The sequence below is a fragment of the Natator depressus genome, chromosome 24 (genome assembly GCF_965152275.1).
Source record: "Natator depressus isolate rNatDep1 chromosome 24, rNatDep2.hap1, whole genome shotgun sequence".
Classification (NCBI taxonomy): Eukaryota; Metazoa; Chordata; order Testudines; family Cheloniidae; genus Natator; species Natator depressus.
Window position 1 is genome coordinate 11,089,597 of NC_134257.1, and position 17,321 is coordinate 11,106,917.

A 17,321-nucleotide genomic window follows, 5' to 3' on the forward strand; every position below is an offset into this window, starting at 1 on the left:
GAGAAATGACCTAGAAAGGTGTCTACATTTCTCATCCAACCCAGCCAAGTGCTGCCCTGCCTGGCCCTGCCTCACCCTGCTTAAATGGCCATTGTGTGACTTTGAGCAGACCACATACCTCAGTTTCCCAGTCCATACTGATCCATGGCCCTTCCGCATGATCTTTAACCAGAGGCCTCCAATCGTTTTGCTAACCCTAGTGAAGCTCTGCAGCACCCCATGAGGAAACTGAGGCACATAGAGAGGATGTGGCGCCCAGTCCTCTGCTCTAACCACTAGCCCCCACTCCCTTTCTATGGGGTGCACATGGCGAATGGGACTCATACCTACTGCAGAGAGTGGGTGATTGGAAGCCTACAGTCCCTGGGACCAGAGCAATTAACCCCTCATGAGCCCAACCTTGCCTCTCTGGGCTGGGCTCCTGGGCAGGTAGGCACCCAGGGAGATTCTCTGTGCAGGGAGAGTATATGAGCCAGCCCCTGGGCCAGGCTCCAGGGGCTGGGCACAGAGCACAGTGGGAGTAGCTCCAGGGGGCAGGAGGCTTGGAAAGGGATTCTTCTGGAGTTTAGGTGTCTCCAGGCCCCCCCCCCCCCCGCGACACATCCCACCCCCCCATCCTGGGCTCAGAGAAGGTCACCCAGCTCAGAGGAACCCAAGCCCACTAGTCACTGGGCTGGAAGCAGGAGTCCCAGGGTGAGGCTCTCTGGCCGGTACTAGGCCTGAGCTCAGCCAGGGTGAACCGAGCAGCCCCTTCTGGCCTTGCACTTGGGGACCCCTGATTCGCTGCTGCCCTGCCCGCTGTGCCGTTATGTGCACCAAGGCCCAGTGGGGCAGAGTGCTGCCAGATCTGGTGCAAATGACTGCACCAGACGCGGGGAATGGAGATGCCACGAACCCAAGGCACACAGCCCCAAGCCCTGGGATCCAGTGTGCCTATTCACACCCGGGCCCCAGTGCTCGGCTGGGGGCCACGGGTAACGGCAGGGCTGGACATGCCCCCCTCAGGGACTAGGCAGATGTGACATGGGGACCCACAGCAGGAGTGGATGGGGTGAGAGGGCACTGAGGGGCTGCAGTGGCTCTTGCAGGCTGTCCAGTTCCCCCGCTAACCCCACTGTGGGACCAACGGGAGCAGGGTGGGTCAACTGACGCCTTCTTGGCATCATACCCCTCAAACCTGGAAGGAAAAAGCTGCAACTGAGCTTCACCTCATGCTGCTCTCCCCTCCTGTGCATGATGCGGGGGAAGAGTCCTTGTGCGTGAAGGGCTCCTTGCCCTGCCCTTCCCATGACCATTGACTATAACTTCCCATGAGTGATGCAACCCCTGTGTCCCTGTTGAAAATGGAAACCCTGGGAGCATCAGCTGGGGCAGTGTCCTGAGTTCCCTGCACAGGGGACTTCCTAGCCCCAAGGGAGTAGTCGGAGCCAGCTGTGAAGGGAGCCAGCACAGACAGATCCTTCCCCATCCGTCTGCCCTGCTACATCCACAGCTGCCTCTCCCAGCCAGCTGTTCAGGCTCCCCCATGGGATTGGGAGGAGAAGACTGGGGATGGGCTCCTTCATGCCCTTGCCCGGGCTCTGCTTGGCTGTGCCAGCCTTCCCCTGCGATATTCCAGCCACAAGTGTTGTGTCCCCCGGAGCCTGGCAGAGATCTGAGCTCAGCAGCTTTTGGCTCCAACTTGTCGCTGAGTTTGTAACTGGCTAACAGCGTGGGTGGCTCGGGAAAGGATTTGTGTCCAGATGCCATTCAGGGAGTAGCCAGGGCAAGTGACCACATGTAGCCCTCGCTGGTGGTTTGGGTGGCATGTCACCAGTTTGGCACAATGATATTTTGCAGGGTAGCTGGGACACCCCACCCCCGGGGCCCATGGAACTGGCTTGGACATGCTTCCTCCTCCTCCCAGCAACCCATGCAGTGGGACATCCCCTATTGCGCTGCTTGGGTGCTACTCTGTGTGCATGTCCTCTGGGCAGCCCTCACCCTGCTAAGGCACTATGGGATAGCGGCCCAGGTTTTCCCAGAATGCCCTGGGCTGGCAGCGTGGGTGGGATGGACACAAATCTAGGTGCCATCCTGTTGCGTTGTGACAAAAGCTGCGGTAAGGACACAACTCAATGGCTATCCCGTCCTCGTGGCTGGGCGCTATGCAGGTGTTATCCAGACAGGGCTGCACTCTCAGGGTGGGTGAACAATTCCCAGCACGACACACTGGGCACAGGGTCAGTGAGCCAGCCAGGGAAGGGGACAGAGTCCCAGTGGCACATGATGACAGATCTAGAGGAAAGCCATGTCACATCTGTCTAGACCCTGACTGGGGGAGGGCTCAGGGGGCACAGCCCTTGCATCACTGGGTCCAAGTCCAGCCCAAGCTGGTAGCAACCCAAAGTTGTGCCACTGGGTGGCTCATTTGAGCAGCAGTGTGAGCTGGGGTGTTCTTTGGTTTCCTAGGAAATAACTGTCCATGTCACAAAACTCCAGTGGTGCTAATGGCCAGCTCCAGGGCCTATGTGGGTCAAAGGCAAAATTCCCAGCACGGTGTCAGGCCCTAAAGGGTTCCTTCCAGAGCAGGGAGGCCAAGGACTGAATTCCCTGCTCGCCCCTCTATGGGGTCCCACTGGGGCAGGGCTGAGGCTGTGTGGCATGCTTTTGACTAAGCCAGCCGGGCTCCTCTTGCCCATGGCTGATCTGTGGCAAAGGCCACTCGACCCACGGCGGGGGATGAGGGATAACAAGCCCAGCCTGTTTGTCTGTCTGTTTGGTCCTAGAAATGTCAGTTTTTATTAAGGGTTTAATGGTGTCTTTGTTGCTCGGGGGAATGTACAGAACGTAGAAAATACACCGCGCTTCACTGGACACACACAGCTGCAGTTTAGTGGTTTAGAACAGCTCCTCATGGACGGACGTTATCTGCACAGCATGTGCACACAGTCTGCCATAGATACTGCTGTATCCACATATACCCAGAGCGACCCACTGGCCTGGCCCCGAGGGCACAGCCAGCCCTGGCTCGTCCTTCGGGGAAGGACAGCCCAGCTTTGGGGCAGAGAGGAGGCCACGGGAGATGGGGGTCCCAGCAGCAGCCTGGGCAGGGGGTCCTCAGTGTTGTGGCACCTCCTGGTCTTGAGGCAGCATCGCCTCCCCCCCCCCAGGAGCCTTTGGCTGCTGGCAAGGGGCCCCAGGGGCACAAGGGGGTTACCGAGTCCGTCGTCACAACAGGGGTTAATCCAAAAATGGGCAGGGCAGGAGCGGAGAGACCTGGAGGGAGGGAGGGTCACCGTGTGACATCATTTGTGCTCAGTCACATCCCAGGAAGAGACGAGAAAATGGCAAGAAGGGATGAAAGAACAAAAGGGACGAATCCAAGGTAAAAACCCGCCCAGAGGATGAAAACCCCTCCATCACTGAGGGTTTGGAGCCGGGGGGCTGGGGATGTCCCAGGATGGTGTAACTCCCACATGGGCTGTGGGGCAGGGAGCAGGGGCCACGGGGCAGACATCGCAGTGCAGGGGGGTGGGAGGGCAGATGCTGGCAGGCACTGGGGTGGGACTAGCAGGTGCCCCTAGCTGCCCCTGCTCGAGGGAAGCCCCTGGGGAGGCGGGGGTTAAACCATCCTGCTGAATCCCAGAGTCACTGATTGTGTCTTCAAATAAAAAATTACACCTGTGCCCGGGGCGCCGGGCGGGGGAGGGTTTTTTACAGATGTTCATGCAGTGGAAGGTACCGTATGCAGGGGCCTCATGTCAGGGATGAGGGGCCCTGGCTATCCCGTCCTCATGGCTTCCATGTCTCGTCAGGCTCAGCGGCTGCTGGGAGTCCGGTCTCTCAGGCCGGGGCATTGGGCGGCCATTTCTGTGAGGACCCTGTCCAAGGACCACACCCAAATCCTTGTAGGGTCCCCCAGACTGAGGGCAGGGGCAGGCCCCGGAGGAGTCGGGGCCAGGGTGAGAGATGCCCCACTGGCAGCACCCTTCTCCCCTGGGGCCATCTCCTCTGCTCTGTCCCAGGCCTTCGTGTCACCTGGCCGGCCTGTGGCCATGTGCGGTGCACGCAGACCCACCAGGGCAGCTCCCACCCTCATCCTCACACAACCCCAGGGCAGGTGCAACCTGGCACCTCTCGCCAACCAGGCGCCTGCTGATGGGGTTGGCACTGCCCTCACCCTAGCTATCTTAGCGGGGGTGCGTGATTCTGCCTGGCAGTGTCTTGCCTGCAGTGCCGGAAGGGGCTGACGCCCCCATCCCGGCTTGCCTCTGGTCTCCTCAAAGCTCCTACATGCAGCCGCTCTGCACTGGGGTTCATGTAACCTCTGCAGTTCAGCCTAGAGAGAGGAGCCCGCGCTGGTGTGCCATGGCCTAGCTCTGCCCCTCAGCCCGACGGACCAGAGAGCAGGCTCTCCGCGGAGCTGTGCGGAGAGGTGAAGCCAGGAGGAGGGGATGGTGGGGCAGGCATCCTGGCCCCCTCCCTCAGAAAGCCTAGGGGGAGGGGCAGGACACCTCTTTCCTCGGTTTGGGGGCGTTCATCATTTTTCCGAGTCCATCTTGATGATGTTCATCAGGGCGTTTTTGAGGCTGTTCTTGCTGGGGGACTTGACGGCGGGTTTGAGGCTGGTGGCCTCAGCCTCGTCCCCCCTCAGTTCCATCTCGATGGTCATGACGACCTTTGAACTGCGGGGGGACTCGGCGCCCGCCTTGGGGGTACCTTCCCTGCCTGCTAACCGCTATTTCTTGTCCTTGCGGGACTCGCCCAGGCCGCCCTTGGATTTCTTCTCGCTGGCCGACTTGGTGCTCCGGCTATGGTCCAGCATGGCGTACAGGACAGGGGGCTGTAGGGGGAAGGAAAGCGGTGAGGCTGGCAGCTGCTGTGGGGCAGGGAGGCTGTGGCTGATCGGTAAGCTCCACCCCTGAGTGTGTGGGGAGACACTGGCAGCAAGCGCTGTCAGGGCCGGCTCGGGGCAGTGTGGGGGCCTTAGTGTGCTGGGCCGTTTCCTGGGTCTGTAAGCCTCCTTCCAGCCCCGCTGGCACTCAGGCCATGAGCCCGTGGGGTGCTAAGGGCAGCTCACAGGATCAGGCCCTAACTTGGGACCTTTCTGTGGGTCCCATTGGCGGCAGCGGGAGATTTACCAGTGACTTGAGGGAGAGCAGGTTACTTCCCTCTCTCCTTCCCAGGGTTGTGCTGTTTTCCTTGTGGGGCTGGAGTGTGAAGCTGGGAGCTGAGATAGGTGGGTTCTAGTCCCGCCTCCTGCTGCCCATGTGTACCTCACTGCTCCTCCCTGGGCCTGTGTTTCCCTGTCTGCAAAGGGGGACCCAGGTGCTTTACTCCCTTTGAAATCTGGGGCTGGCGGTAGCTCTGTTAGTGCTGGCCTATGAGTCTTCCCTCACCGCTTTCCCCCGCGGTCATGTTCTCTCCTGCTCACCTGGCGGCCTCGTTTTGACGAATCCTTGGCTGACCGCTGCAGTTTGCCTTTCTCCATAGCACTAAATGAGAACAGAAATTGGTCAGCACTGCCTGTAAGACGCCCAATTCATAGATTCCGCAGTCAGAGGGGACCATTGTGACCATCTAATCTGACCTCCTGAATAACACAGACCACAGGACTTCCCTGAATTAATTCCTGTTTGAAGTAGAGCACAGCTTTTAGGAAAACATCCCATCTCAATTTAAAAATGACTAGTGATGGAGAATCCCCCACGACCTTTGGTAAGTTCTTCCAATGGTTAACTACCCTCATTGTTAGAAAATTGCATCTTGTTTCTAGTCTGAATTTGTCTAGCTTCAACTTCCAGCCATTGGATTGTGCTAGACCTTTGCTAGACTGAAGAGCTAGTTATTAAATATTTGTTCTCTATGTAGGTACTTACAGATTGTGATCAAGTCACCCCTTAAGTTTCTCTTTGTTAAGCTAAATAGGTTGAGCTCCTTGAATCTATCATTAGGAGGCAGGTTTTCCAAACCATTAATTGTTCTCATGGCTCTTCTCTTCTGACCCCTCTCCAGTTTGTCAACATGCTTTTTGAATTGTGGACACCTGAAATGGATGCAGGATTCCAGCAGCGGTCACACCAGAAAGGTGAAATAACCGACCGACTCCAACTTGATATTCCCCTGTTGATGTATCCAAGGACCGCAGTGGCCTTTTTGGCCACAGCCTCACACTGGGAGCCACGACCCCCAAATCTTTTGCAGAATCTCCTATCCTGTAAGCATGGTCTGCATTCTTTGCTCCTACGTGTAGACACTGACATTTGGCCATATTCAAATGCAGACTGTTTGCTTGTGTCCACCCTGCCAAGTGATGCAGAGCAGAGCAGGGGCAACTGGATTCTGAACTAGCTGTGGGCTTCCGAAAGGAGCCGCTGTCTTCACGCCAGCCTCACCATAGCTTCCCTGCAGATCGCAGCAGGAGCCAGGATGAGCACCCGTCCCCTGGCCCCGCCCTGCCATTACCCATCCCGTGAGCGAATTAGCCACCTGAGCCTTCCCCCTGCAGACACCCCCTAGGGGATGCCAGCCCAACATGCAGCCCCCAGCACAGCTCTTCCCCCCCACCCCAGCCCCAACCCCCCATCCCATCCCAGCGATCTCCCCACCCCACCCCCTGCACAGTGCTCCACCCCATGCTCCATCTCCCAGCCCTCCAGCCCAGCACACGCCATGTCCCTCCAGCAGTCTCTCTAAGCCATCCCTACCTGAGTTGCCTCTGCAGCGTTGCCTGCCTCCTTAGCCAGCAATACCTGATGAGATAGCCTATCACCACCACGACGATGACCAACCCCAGCACTCCTCCGATGACGGCCCCCAAGACCACACCGTACCTGGTGGGCACTGTGGAGGAGAGGGACCTGTTACCAAGGCACATGCCCTAGGACTTTGGCTCAACCACCAGATAGAGAGGTTGGAGGCTGGAAGCCCTGCGGGAGGGTCTCCGGCCTGGGTTCTGCAGCAGCTCTGACTAGGGTGGGACCTCTGGCCTTAAAATCTGTGAAACCCATGGGGTTTTGGCAGGGCCCTCAACATGGTTCCTTAGCCGTATTTATTATCTGTAGTACAATCGCACTGAATGACCCAACTGAGAACAGACCCTCGTTGTGTCAGATGCTGCACAGACACACAGTGTCTCCAGGGAGCTCACAGTCTGAATATACAATGGGTGGGAGGGGAAACTGAGGCATAGCGAAGGGATGGGGCTTGCCCAAGGTCGGTGGCACAGCTGGGATTAGTACACACACAGGAACACCTGGAATGCTGCTCATGCTCAAAGCTGGGGTGGTGGGACAGCCCGAGATACGTGGCTCCAGTTCAGACCCCCATGGTACTGCCTGGGGGTGGTTCCTGTGTCACGACTGTGTTAGATGAGTTATTTGGGGGTCTCAGTGCTGCCCCTAGTGGCTGGCAGCAGATTAGCCTGTAGCACAGGGGTGGGCAAACTTTTTGGCCTGAGGGCTGCATTGGGTTTTGGAAATTGTATGGAGGGCCAGTTAGGGGAGGGGGTCGTGGTCCGGTCCACACCTCCTATCCACCCCCCCCATTCCCTGATGGCCCCCTGGGACCCCTGCCCCATCCACACACCCCCGCTCCCTGTCCCCTGACCGTCCCCGGACCCCTGCCCCTAACTGCCCCCTGCTACCCCATCCAACCCCTCCTCTCATTCCTGACTGCCCCCCCAGGACCCCTGCCCCATCCAACCCCCCTGTTCCCTGACAGCCCCTGGAACCCCTGCCCCTGACTGCCCCCTGCCGCCCCATTCAACCCCCCCCCTCCTTCCTGACTGCCCCCCATTCAACCCCCTGTTCCCGCCCCAACCCCTATTCACACCCCTGCCCTCTGACCACCACCCTAAACTCCCCTGCCCTCTGTCCAACCCACCCTGCTCCGTGCCCCCTTACCGCACTGCCTGGAGCACTGGTGGCTGGCAGTCCTATAGCTGTGCCACCCAGATGGAGCTGGGCCACGCCGCCACCTGCCACCATGCAGCACAGAGCACCGGGTCCGGCCGGGCTCGGCAGCTGTGCTGCCCCAGGACCTCGCAGCCCCGCCACCGGCGGCAGAGCGAGCTGAGGCTGCAAGGGAGGGGGGACAGCAGGGGAGGGGCCAGGGGCGAGCCTCCTGGGGCAGGAGCTCAGGGGCCGGACAGAAGGGTCCCGTGGGCTGGATTTGGCCCGTGGGTTGTAGTTTGCCCACCTCTGCCGTAGTGGCATCAGCCAGCGACTGCAGGACTCCTTGCTAAGGTGTGTTGAGGCAGCCAGGCCTGTGGTGGGGTGAGAAATGGGGGGATGGACGAGGGGGCTGCCAGTCTTGCCACTGGCTTAACACGAGGCCACTTATGGGTCTGAGGGGCAGGTTGGGGTCATGTGTGGGTCGAAGGGGCAGGACAGGACCATGTATGGGTTGAGGGGCAGGGTTGCGCCGCATGCGGGTCTGAGGGGTGGGATCAGGTGTGGGGCAACTCAGATAACGAGGGGCAGGCGAGGAGCGTGTTGATGGTGTGACTGGAAGTTATCAGGCTCCCACATCTCAGTGGGGCAGGGCCACGCTCTGAGCTCCTCCCCGACGTACCTTTTTCGAAGACATAGAGGGTGACCTGAGACGACTTGCCGCCAATGTCGGGTGGGTTCTTGACGTCGCAGGTGAAGGTGCCGTTGTCGGTGTAATCCAGGTTGCGGATGATGATGGAGCCGTCTTTGCGGTGTGGGTCCCCCACCCACTCCATGCGATTCTTGAAGGCGCCCACTTCATCGACATAGGGCTGCCCCTTTACGAAGTGGAATATCTGGGGGAAGACACAAGCGAGTGATGAGGATGCGAGCTAAGCCAGGGGCAGAGCCTAGGGGATGGGACGGATGGACGTAGGGGCCTTCCTGAGCCGCCAGCCTCTTACTGAGATGGTGTCCTTGCCGCTCTCTGGCTGGAACAGCCAGGTGATGGAGATGTCATCGGAGATCCACTCGCTGGACCAGAAGCTGCAGGCGAGGGTGACCTGGGATCCCACCGTGCCATGGACCTCCCGGTGTGTGTAAACGTGGATGGCCCAGGTTGGAGCCAGCACTGCAGGGAGACGAAGCCGAAGAGTCATTCCAGCCCTGCTGCCCAGGAGCAGGTCCGAGCCAGCCCCTGCCCACTGCTGTGTGGGTATGTTAGGCCCCTAGGCACCCTGCCCACATCTGCATGTGTAGGCGGGGAAGGGGCAAAATACCCAGCAATGGAGAGTCCCAGCTAGTAAATGACAATTCTCTCTCCCTTCCAGCCCAGGGAAGCCCTGCCACAGCCCGGGGCTTTGGTGTCTCTGTCTCACAGGGAGCACAGTGGCTTGCCCGAGTTCACGTAGCCAGGTCATGGCATAGCCATGACTGTAGCATGGATAGCCTGGATGCCAGGCTGGTGCTTTAGCCACAATGGGATCCTTCCCCTGTACGTGGAGCCAAAGCGTGGTGCCATGTGTCACACAGCTCCTCTCCTGGCAGGCAGAGGCTGTCCAGGCTGCGCGCAGGCCAGCAGCAGTGGAAGGAGATGTTAGCAGCTCCCATGGGACTCCCTTTTACGATAGCCCCCGTGCCTTGTGCAGTGGTGTAGGGCTATGCCACATGGGGGCACCATCTCCTGTCACTGGTGGCATGCCCGGTGCTGTGCTGGGCATGGAGAGTCTAGGGGGGTTTCCATCCTCAGTGCCAGGTGGGGGTGTTAGCAGAAGCCCTTCGGCAGTGCGGTTGCTCCGACTTCTCTAGAGGGGCTCAGCCAGCCCTGACTCCCAGGTCAGCAGGTGTCTTGCTCCCTCAGGAGTCCGCGTGCCCACCTTGGCACAGCGCTTGCTGGAAACATGCCGGAGCCCCATGCCAGTGCTACCGGCTGGGGGGCAAAGGCCCCTTTGTTCTATTTTGGAGAATACACAAGGGCTGGGCCCTGACACTGGCCCATTGTCCCCACTGTGTATGGCTTTGTTCTGGTCCCCTCCCCTCCGCCTGGCCCAGCTCTGCTGGAGGAGGCTTTGGCGGGCTCACTGGGCTCCGGGTCGGGGGCCAGAACATTGCTGGGCCTGCTGGAGCCACTTGGGTGATACTGAGCTGGCAGCTCAAAGGGGGAATTGTGCTTCAGACAAGCACTTGCCTAGGCTTTTGTCCACCCCCGAGCTGACATTCCTGACAGTGGGGGGAGATTTCCCTGCTGTTCCACCCTGGCTTGGGGCCTCACCCTCTTGCTGGCTTGAGGGGAAATCCTGGGCCAGACAGAGCAGCGGGGGCCAGACACCTCTCAGGAATGTCTGTCCAGCCTGGACCAGTACCACTGGCTAGATGGCCATTCACAGCTGCATCAAGGCCGGGGGATGCCCTGGCTGACACCAGAGGGGCCATTGCGCTCTGCGCCCCGTGTCTCTTCCAGCTCCCTTGTGCAGCCCTGTGAGGGATGGTGCCTCCTGCCCCCACATCAACGCTGAGGTGCTGGCTGGAGGCCAAGGCCGTGCTGTGGCCTGGTCTGGGGCTCATCCTGGCTAGGAGAGGAGCTGAGCTTAGCTGATGCGTGCTAGCTAAGCTCCACCTCTCCCCTACTGCAGATGCCAGGTGCCCCTTGTCGCTGGTTTTAGCCATGGCTTCTCCTAGGATCTGAGTCGACCACCTTCCCTCAGCGAGACGCACCCTAGCGGGGTGGTTTAGAGCCGCTGGGCCCTGTTCGGTGCCTCTGCGTGAGCTGGACCCAGCCAGCACTCAGTGTTGCTCCTCTCTCCCACTACGGGCAGCAGATCCTGTCCGACGGAGCTGGTGGGAGCTGGCAGCTGGTCACAGCCAGGCAGGAGCCATGGCATTTAATGTGCCAAGGATGGGGCAGAAAGAGTCTGTGAAACCAAAGGACCCTCAATTGCTCCCAGGCCACTGCTGTGGGCAGCTGGGCCCGGGAGCCAGGCTGGGCCCCTGGGGCTGGTTGTGGGGAGAGTGGTGCTGCTGTAGCTCCAGATGTCTGAGCTGGAAGGCTGTACTGTGCTCTGGTAACGCAGACACTCCAGTCAGCCGCTGGCCTCACCTCACATCACCTGCCCCACCCTGACTAAGGGGGGTCAGACCCTGCACCTCCAGCCCCACTTACACTGATCGGGCAGGCCAGCGCCGTGGGGAAATGCCCCTGTGCAGGGGGGCGCACCAGGCCCATGTCTCCCTTCCCTCCCACAGGGACTGGCTGGAGTGGAAGGATGGCCCCACGGGCAGGGCACTAACATAGGAGACCTGCCTTCGATTCCCTTCCCTGCTATGGGCTCCCTGCATAACCTTGGGCCAGTCACTCAGCTCGCGGGGCTTCACTTCCCCTCCTGTCCTCTCCTAGCTCTGGGGGCACGAGCCCTGCCCTGCCTCCCAGGGGGCTGTGAAGAGAAATACACTAATGACTGGGATGTGAAGGGGCCTCGAGAAGCACCCAGCACAGCTGGCTCAGGGCTGGCTGAGACTGGCATTGAGGAAAGCCTCTTATCTGATGCCTCTCCAAGGGAATCCCTTACCCGGTGGGTCGTGGCATCCTACCAAATACAAACTGAGCCATTGGGCCATAGGTCTGGGGGAAGGGCAGAGAATCATCGCAGCTGATGGATAGAGGAAGCTCTAGGCAGTAAGAGAAGCAGGGACATGTCTGCCAGGTGTGCAGTGCCAGCCTCGTGCTGCTCTCTGTACCACCCAGCCCAGCTCTCCTTGAGTTTGTGCTTTAGGAGCTTTCTGGCAGTAAAACGTCCTTTCCCTGAAGATTGCTGGGTCCTCACAGCTGGCAAGGGGGGGCAGCTAATGATATTCCTCTGTGAGCTAAGGGGACGCAAAGCCAGAGGCAGACGCATGGGGCTGGCTGCGAACTTCCTCTCCAGACGGTGCCACAGAGAGGCCATTTTGGGTCTGAGGAGGGGAGGGAAAGCAAACTCTGCAGCATGGCAGGTGTGCTCTACCTGGGTGCACTAGTGTCCCATCAAAGCGGCAAAGAGTCCTGTGGCACCTTATAGACTAACAGACGTATTGGAGCATGAGCTTTCATGGGTGAATACCCACTTTGTCGGATGCATAGTGCCCCATGCAGCATGTCAGGTGTGCTCTAGCTGGATGCACTAGTGCCCCATGCAGCACAGAAGGTGTGTTTCTCCCAGGCGTACCTGGAGCCCTCTGTGGCAGAGCAGCTGTGCTAAGTGGGCTCCCTGGCAGCTCAGCAGCAGCAGAGTGGTAATGGGAAGTGCCAGCACACTGCAGTGCTTTAGCAAAATGTGGTGGGTACCAACCAGGTAGCCAGGGCTTTCTGTGCTCAGAGAAATGGCAGCTGCGGATTTAACTCCCCTTTCCGCTTGTGTGCTAGCCATGGACATGAGCAGAGAAAGGTGCCATCAGACTTGCTCAGCATGTGCTAGTGTCTGTGCAGCTGGGCCCCCGGGAGGAGAGGGGGAGAGATGAAAAGAGCAAGCAAGGGGGAGAGGAGAGGGAACAGCCAAGGGATGAGCCACTTGAACCCCAGAGTGCAGGTTCCAGGCTGCCCAGTAGGAGAGAACATGCCGGTTCTGCCCCCCAGCCCCTGCCCAATGAGAACCTCCAACACTGCACACATTAGGGACAAAACCCTTACATCCTCCTGGGAGGCGGTCAGGATCATCACTGCACAGATGGGGAAACTGAGTCACAGGGTGTGTGTGTGTGTGTGTGTGTGTGTCGGGTGGGAGGGGGTGACTTGCTCCCAAGGCTACAGAGCAGGTCGGTCACCCAGCTCCCTCTCTGATGCTTCAGCTACTGCATTAGGCACAGAGTGGATCACACGGGCTGCCCAGACTGCACTGGCCTCTTAGCTGCTTCCAGTTTGCAGGATGGAAGCTCTGCAAAGCCCAAAGTGAGCCCCCTGTGCCATGGAGGCAGCTCAGACTGGCTGGGAGGATGAGCTTGTGAAGAGGTGAGGCCTGGCCCTCGAATTCACAGTCCCTGAGGTGGTGAAGAGTCTGGCTCTGCCGGCTGTCCTAGCTCCGCTACAGTGCGATTCACCTGTGGGGTTGGATTGCAGTGTTTATGTGCAGCTAAACCCCGGGGGAGGTCGTCTCCCTGACATTTGCCATTCCAGGGCCATGGTTTTCAGTGGGTGGGGGTTTGGCAGGACCATTCTTCTGATCCAAGGGACAGTGTCATCTGGGCCAGGAGGCTGTGATGGGTGCATTTCAAAGACTACAATAAATCAGTGGCAAAGCCAGGAATGGAACCCGGGAATTCTGGTGGCAGCTGCCTCCTCTCACCACTAGACCCATTGCCCTGTCCCTTGTGTGGGCATTTTCACCAGTGCACAATGGCTGTAAATGCTGTCACACCAGCATGGTGGCGCTGTGCACTGGTGTAAACAGCAGCACAAGGGGCAGGACAATGGTGAATTTGCCCTCAAGGACTCACGACAGGTGTAACTCAGCCTAGTGCCAATGGCAGCCCATGGAGCGAGGCTGACTCACATCAGTGGGGGGTCTGGCCTGTTATTCACAAACCCAGGCAGGGACCAAGCTCAGCTAGACATGGGCGAGTTCTCTTCTGCTCTGCACGGCCCGCACCGAATGGCCAGGAGCTCCTGGTGCCATCTCCAGGCAGGCACTGCTCTGGCAGGACTTTGGGCTATCAGGCCAGGAGGAAAGCAAGGGGTGGGGGGAGGGAGATCTTCCCACATGGGTCTCCCCAACTCCTGCTCCATTGGGAGAGCAAGGAGCACAGGTTCGTTCACATGGTAGCCAGGCTGCAGTCTGAGCCAAAGGGCTTCCAGGAAGCTGGCACTGGAGCCTGGGCTGGCGGAGGAACTAAGGGGCAAGGAACCAGTGAGGCTGGTGCCGTCCTGTCTGGGCTCTGGCCCTGGCCACTGGGCTGCAGCCTGATGCTGCCTTGAGAGACACAGAGCCAAATATCCCCAACTGACCCGAGGAAAAGAGACCCCAAAGGCAAACTCAGCTCTGAGGTAAAGGCAGGAGGTGGCGGTGGGTGTGTTCTGAGGAGCTGCCTGTTGCCACTTCAGGGACATGGTAGGCAGTGTGTTGGGGGCTGGCAGGAGTGCACTGTGACTCCGCCCTCTGGGGTGTTCTCTGAGTCAGGGGCCTGCCTCTTCCCTGTCCTCCCATCGCCCTGGGAGGAAGATGGGAACTGGGCAGCTAATCCTGATGAAGGAGATGGGATCATAGGAGAAATTGACCTGTGGAACTCACTGCTGCATGAGCTAGCTAGGAAGACACACCCTGTGTCTAGAACCCCACCAGGTTCTGCACTGACTAGGACTGACACGGGCCATTGGGTTAATCAGAGAGAGCAAACTTCATGCTCCAGGGTGTAAACTGATTACGCTGGGGTCAGGAGTGGGTTTTCCCATCACCTTGTGCAAGCCTGCCCAAAGGCCCCGGTATCACAGAACGCAGGACAGGAGTGGATAGAAACCTGGCTCAGTCCAGTAACATTTATAAATTCATTGATTCCCAGTGGAAGAACTGGTTCTAGCTTCACATATTATTTGTAATATCAGATGACGTGGACCAAGGAGCTGCAGGACATGGGGTTAGATACACCAACGATCTGATCTCATATGGCAGGAGAAGGGATACAAAACTATATGGAGGTACTGTCCATTCTGGCGCAGCAGCTCCAATGCTCTGATAGCTACAGGAGAGGTGCCATGAGAGCCTTGGGACACTGCGCCTGCCATGTCACTGCTGGGGGGGGGGCAGATTGTTACAGGGATTTAGAAGCCTTGTGGGATTTTTAAAAACACCTTGATGCCCACTAGGCACCTAAATACCTTTACCAGTCTGGCCCTGAGAGCCTGCTACAGTCCGGGATGTGTCAGCCTGTTACACCCTCCCCTGACAGACATGGGGTCTGTTACCAGCTTCCAATGAACAGAAATGTGTGCTGATGTGACAATGGCAGCCCCCCCCAGGCCCAGCCGAGGGGCCCAAGAAGAGGGAGAGGGAAGCGCCCCTGCAGCCGCCCCCAGCAGCAAGTGCTCTGAGCAGCCGGATCCTGTCTCTGCCCCACAGGACAGGAGGGAGGTTGGTGGGAAATGCAGTGACAGGAGCCAGGAACCATCCCACGTGGGAATGCATGGAATAAAACAGGCCAGAGGATTCATCCCAGTGTGCGCCGATACCCCAGCCAGAGGTGGGCTCTTACTTCAGCCCCCAACTGGGGATGGAGGAGGCATCTCCCAGGGCCGGTGCAGGATTCTTCCCTCCTATCTTTGCCCAAGGACTGCAGGGCTCTCTGGACAGATGGGAATCAGATGTGCCAGGGGGTCATTGGCTCAAAGCAACAAGACAGTTCAAGGATAGAGATGCAGCTGTAATGCTTCAAACAGTCCCTGGAGCCATCCTGCTCCAGCCCCACCTCTGGCTCCTGTGACCCCAGAGACCCCATGAAATGCTCTGTCCACCCAGACCTTCCCCACTAATGTCACCCCCTTGTCTCCAGCTCCCTTGCACACGCCCCTCGTTACAGGGCAGCTGGGTCCCTGGCAGCGTTGAGGAGAGACCCAGAGCTGCATGCAGCTGGGTTCTGTTCCTGTGGCCTGGGAAAAACTTTGGGATCCTCAGGGAGGAAAGTGCAAGGGAAATACCGGCTGTATGAGCAGCTCCTGGAGCAGCAGCATGAACCTTCCTGCAGAGGGTGCAGGCGCAGCCCAGCCTGCCCTGTTTTCCAGGGGCAGCCACTGCCAGTCTAACCGTCACAAAACTCGTCTCCCCAGCAACCGAACCCCTGGCACTGGGGCTGCTCCACAACAGCCTCTCATCCCCACGTATCTTCTGGTTACCACCGAGACACGCACAGGGCAGGGCCCACTCCCACCATGTGCCTTGCCACCCCTCCGGTCTCTGTGGGAACAGGGAGAGAACGGCTCCCCGCCCCCACAGGAGAAGTCACTTACCCAGTGCAGAGAACAGGGCAGCGACCAGCACGAGGCTCCCACTCCCCGAAGCGCCCTGGGACCCCATGGCTTCCAGTTACTGTATGACTCCTAGAGGCATGGGCAAGCCAGCAGTGGGGCCAAGAGTTCCTCGCCGAAGGATGGCTGGAGAATGGCCCTGGGGTTTAAAAACAGCCAGTGCTTCGGTGATGCAGGGTCTGCAAAATGCCCGGGCCAATGGGAGCCTGGCATCCGGGGTGGTGGGGGAAAGAGAGAGAGAGAGGAACAAAACTGAAAGGGGGATTTTGTTTGGTGTGTGTGAGTGAGTGGTAAACATGCTGCGGGCACACAGCCACCTTTGTCAGGCAGCATTCTCGGCGGGCGCGTAGGGGCCGCTGCAGCCCCCAGGAGGAATGCAGTGCGAGCCAGAGGGCAGGAGCATGGCAAGCCCTGGCAGTCAGACAGATCTCAGTCCCTGAAACAGCTGGATCCATCGGCGGCAAAGAGCAAAGCGAGGAGCCCTGGGGTAAATCACCTGCCCAGCTCTATTTTCAACCCTGAGCACCTCCGCTCCTCTTTGCTGCTGTGCCACATGCAGGGCTGGCAGGCAGGACACACTGCCCCGGTCCCCCTGCCTCTCCAGGGGGCTTCCCTCTCGTGGCGGCGCATCACAGCCCCGCCATACAAAGTGCTGAAAAGACAAGCAAGCAGCCACTCTGAGCTCCCTGAGCTGGTAAAGGCAGTTTACACTGGGCGTGAGCCCTGAGCCGCCAGCTGGGCTCTCGTTGTACTGCCCGGGAGTTCATGCTCTGCCTTCCCCCTGCCCCGTAGATCCCATAGGCCCCTGGTGCTAGGAGGCCCCCGCATTGGGATGTGGCTCCTAACGTGGGTGAAGATTCCATGGCGAGTCCCGAGGATGGTGCGAGGGCCTCGCTGTCATCGTCTGCAGGAGGCCTGGCCTACCACGTCCTCAGGCCAGGCTGAAGGTGCCTGCTGGATCCCAGTGGCGGGCAGACCCCAGACTCCTAAATCACACACACACCAGGGGCTGGGACCCTGCCACCCAGCTCCCTGCACAAGGCTGAGCTGAAGGAGACTTCCTCTAGCTGAGCAGCAGGGCCCTGATCCTCTCTGGGGCCAGGGCTGCACACCCCAAAGCTGGTCAGTGACCCCCTCACACCAAACAGAGACCTCACTGCTCGCTGCATGCAGGGGGACAACCGTCCCGTGCGAGGGCACCAGGCTGGTGTCCTTTGTGCTGATGAGAGGAGGTGGGGAAACAAGCCGTTGCCTCCTGGAGCAGTCCTTAGTGCTTTGGAGTTGGGGTGCCCTGGGTGGAGGCAGCAGTCGCCCATCTGTGAGGGAGCTGGGTGGGAGGGCCAGGAGCCTGGGCCGCGGGGGCAGGTTGTTACAATGGGTAGTTGGATTCCCTCCCATTTCACTGTGAGGCTCCTCAGCGGGGTGGG

At 59.3% G+C, this 17,321-nt stretch overlaps 1 protein-coding gene across 1 annotated transcript; it reads right to left on the bottom strand.

Annotated features, from left to right (window-relative positions):
* Window positions 1–2,755: 2,755 nt before the first annotated feature.
* Window positions 2,756–16,041, bottom strand: MPZ (myelin protein zero). The gene is made up of 6 exons (XM_074938170.1): window positions 15,877–16,041; window positions 8,879–9,045; window positions 8,557–8,770; window positions 6,690–6,825; window positions 5,417–5,477; window positions 2,756–4,825 (listed from the first exon to the last, which is right to left on the bottom strand). Exons 1-6 carry the CDS (start codon window positions 15,941–15,943, stop codon window positions 4,721–4,723), a joined length of 750 nt encoding a protein of 249 aa, XP_074794271.1. The 5' UTR covers window positions 15,944–16,041; the 3' UTR covers window positions 2,756–4,720.
* Window positions 16,042–17,321: the final 1,280 nt, after the last annotated feature.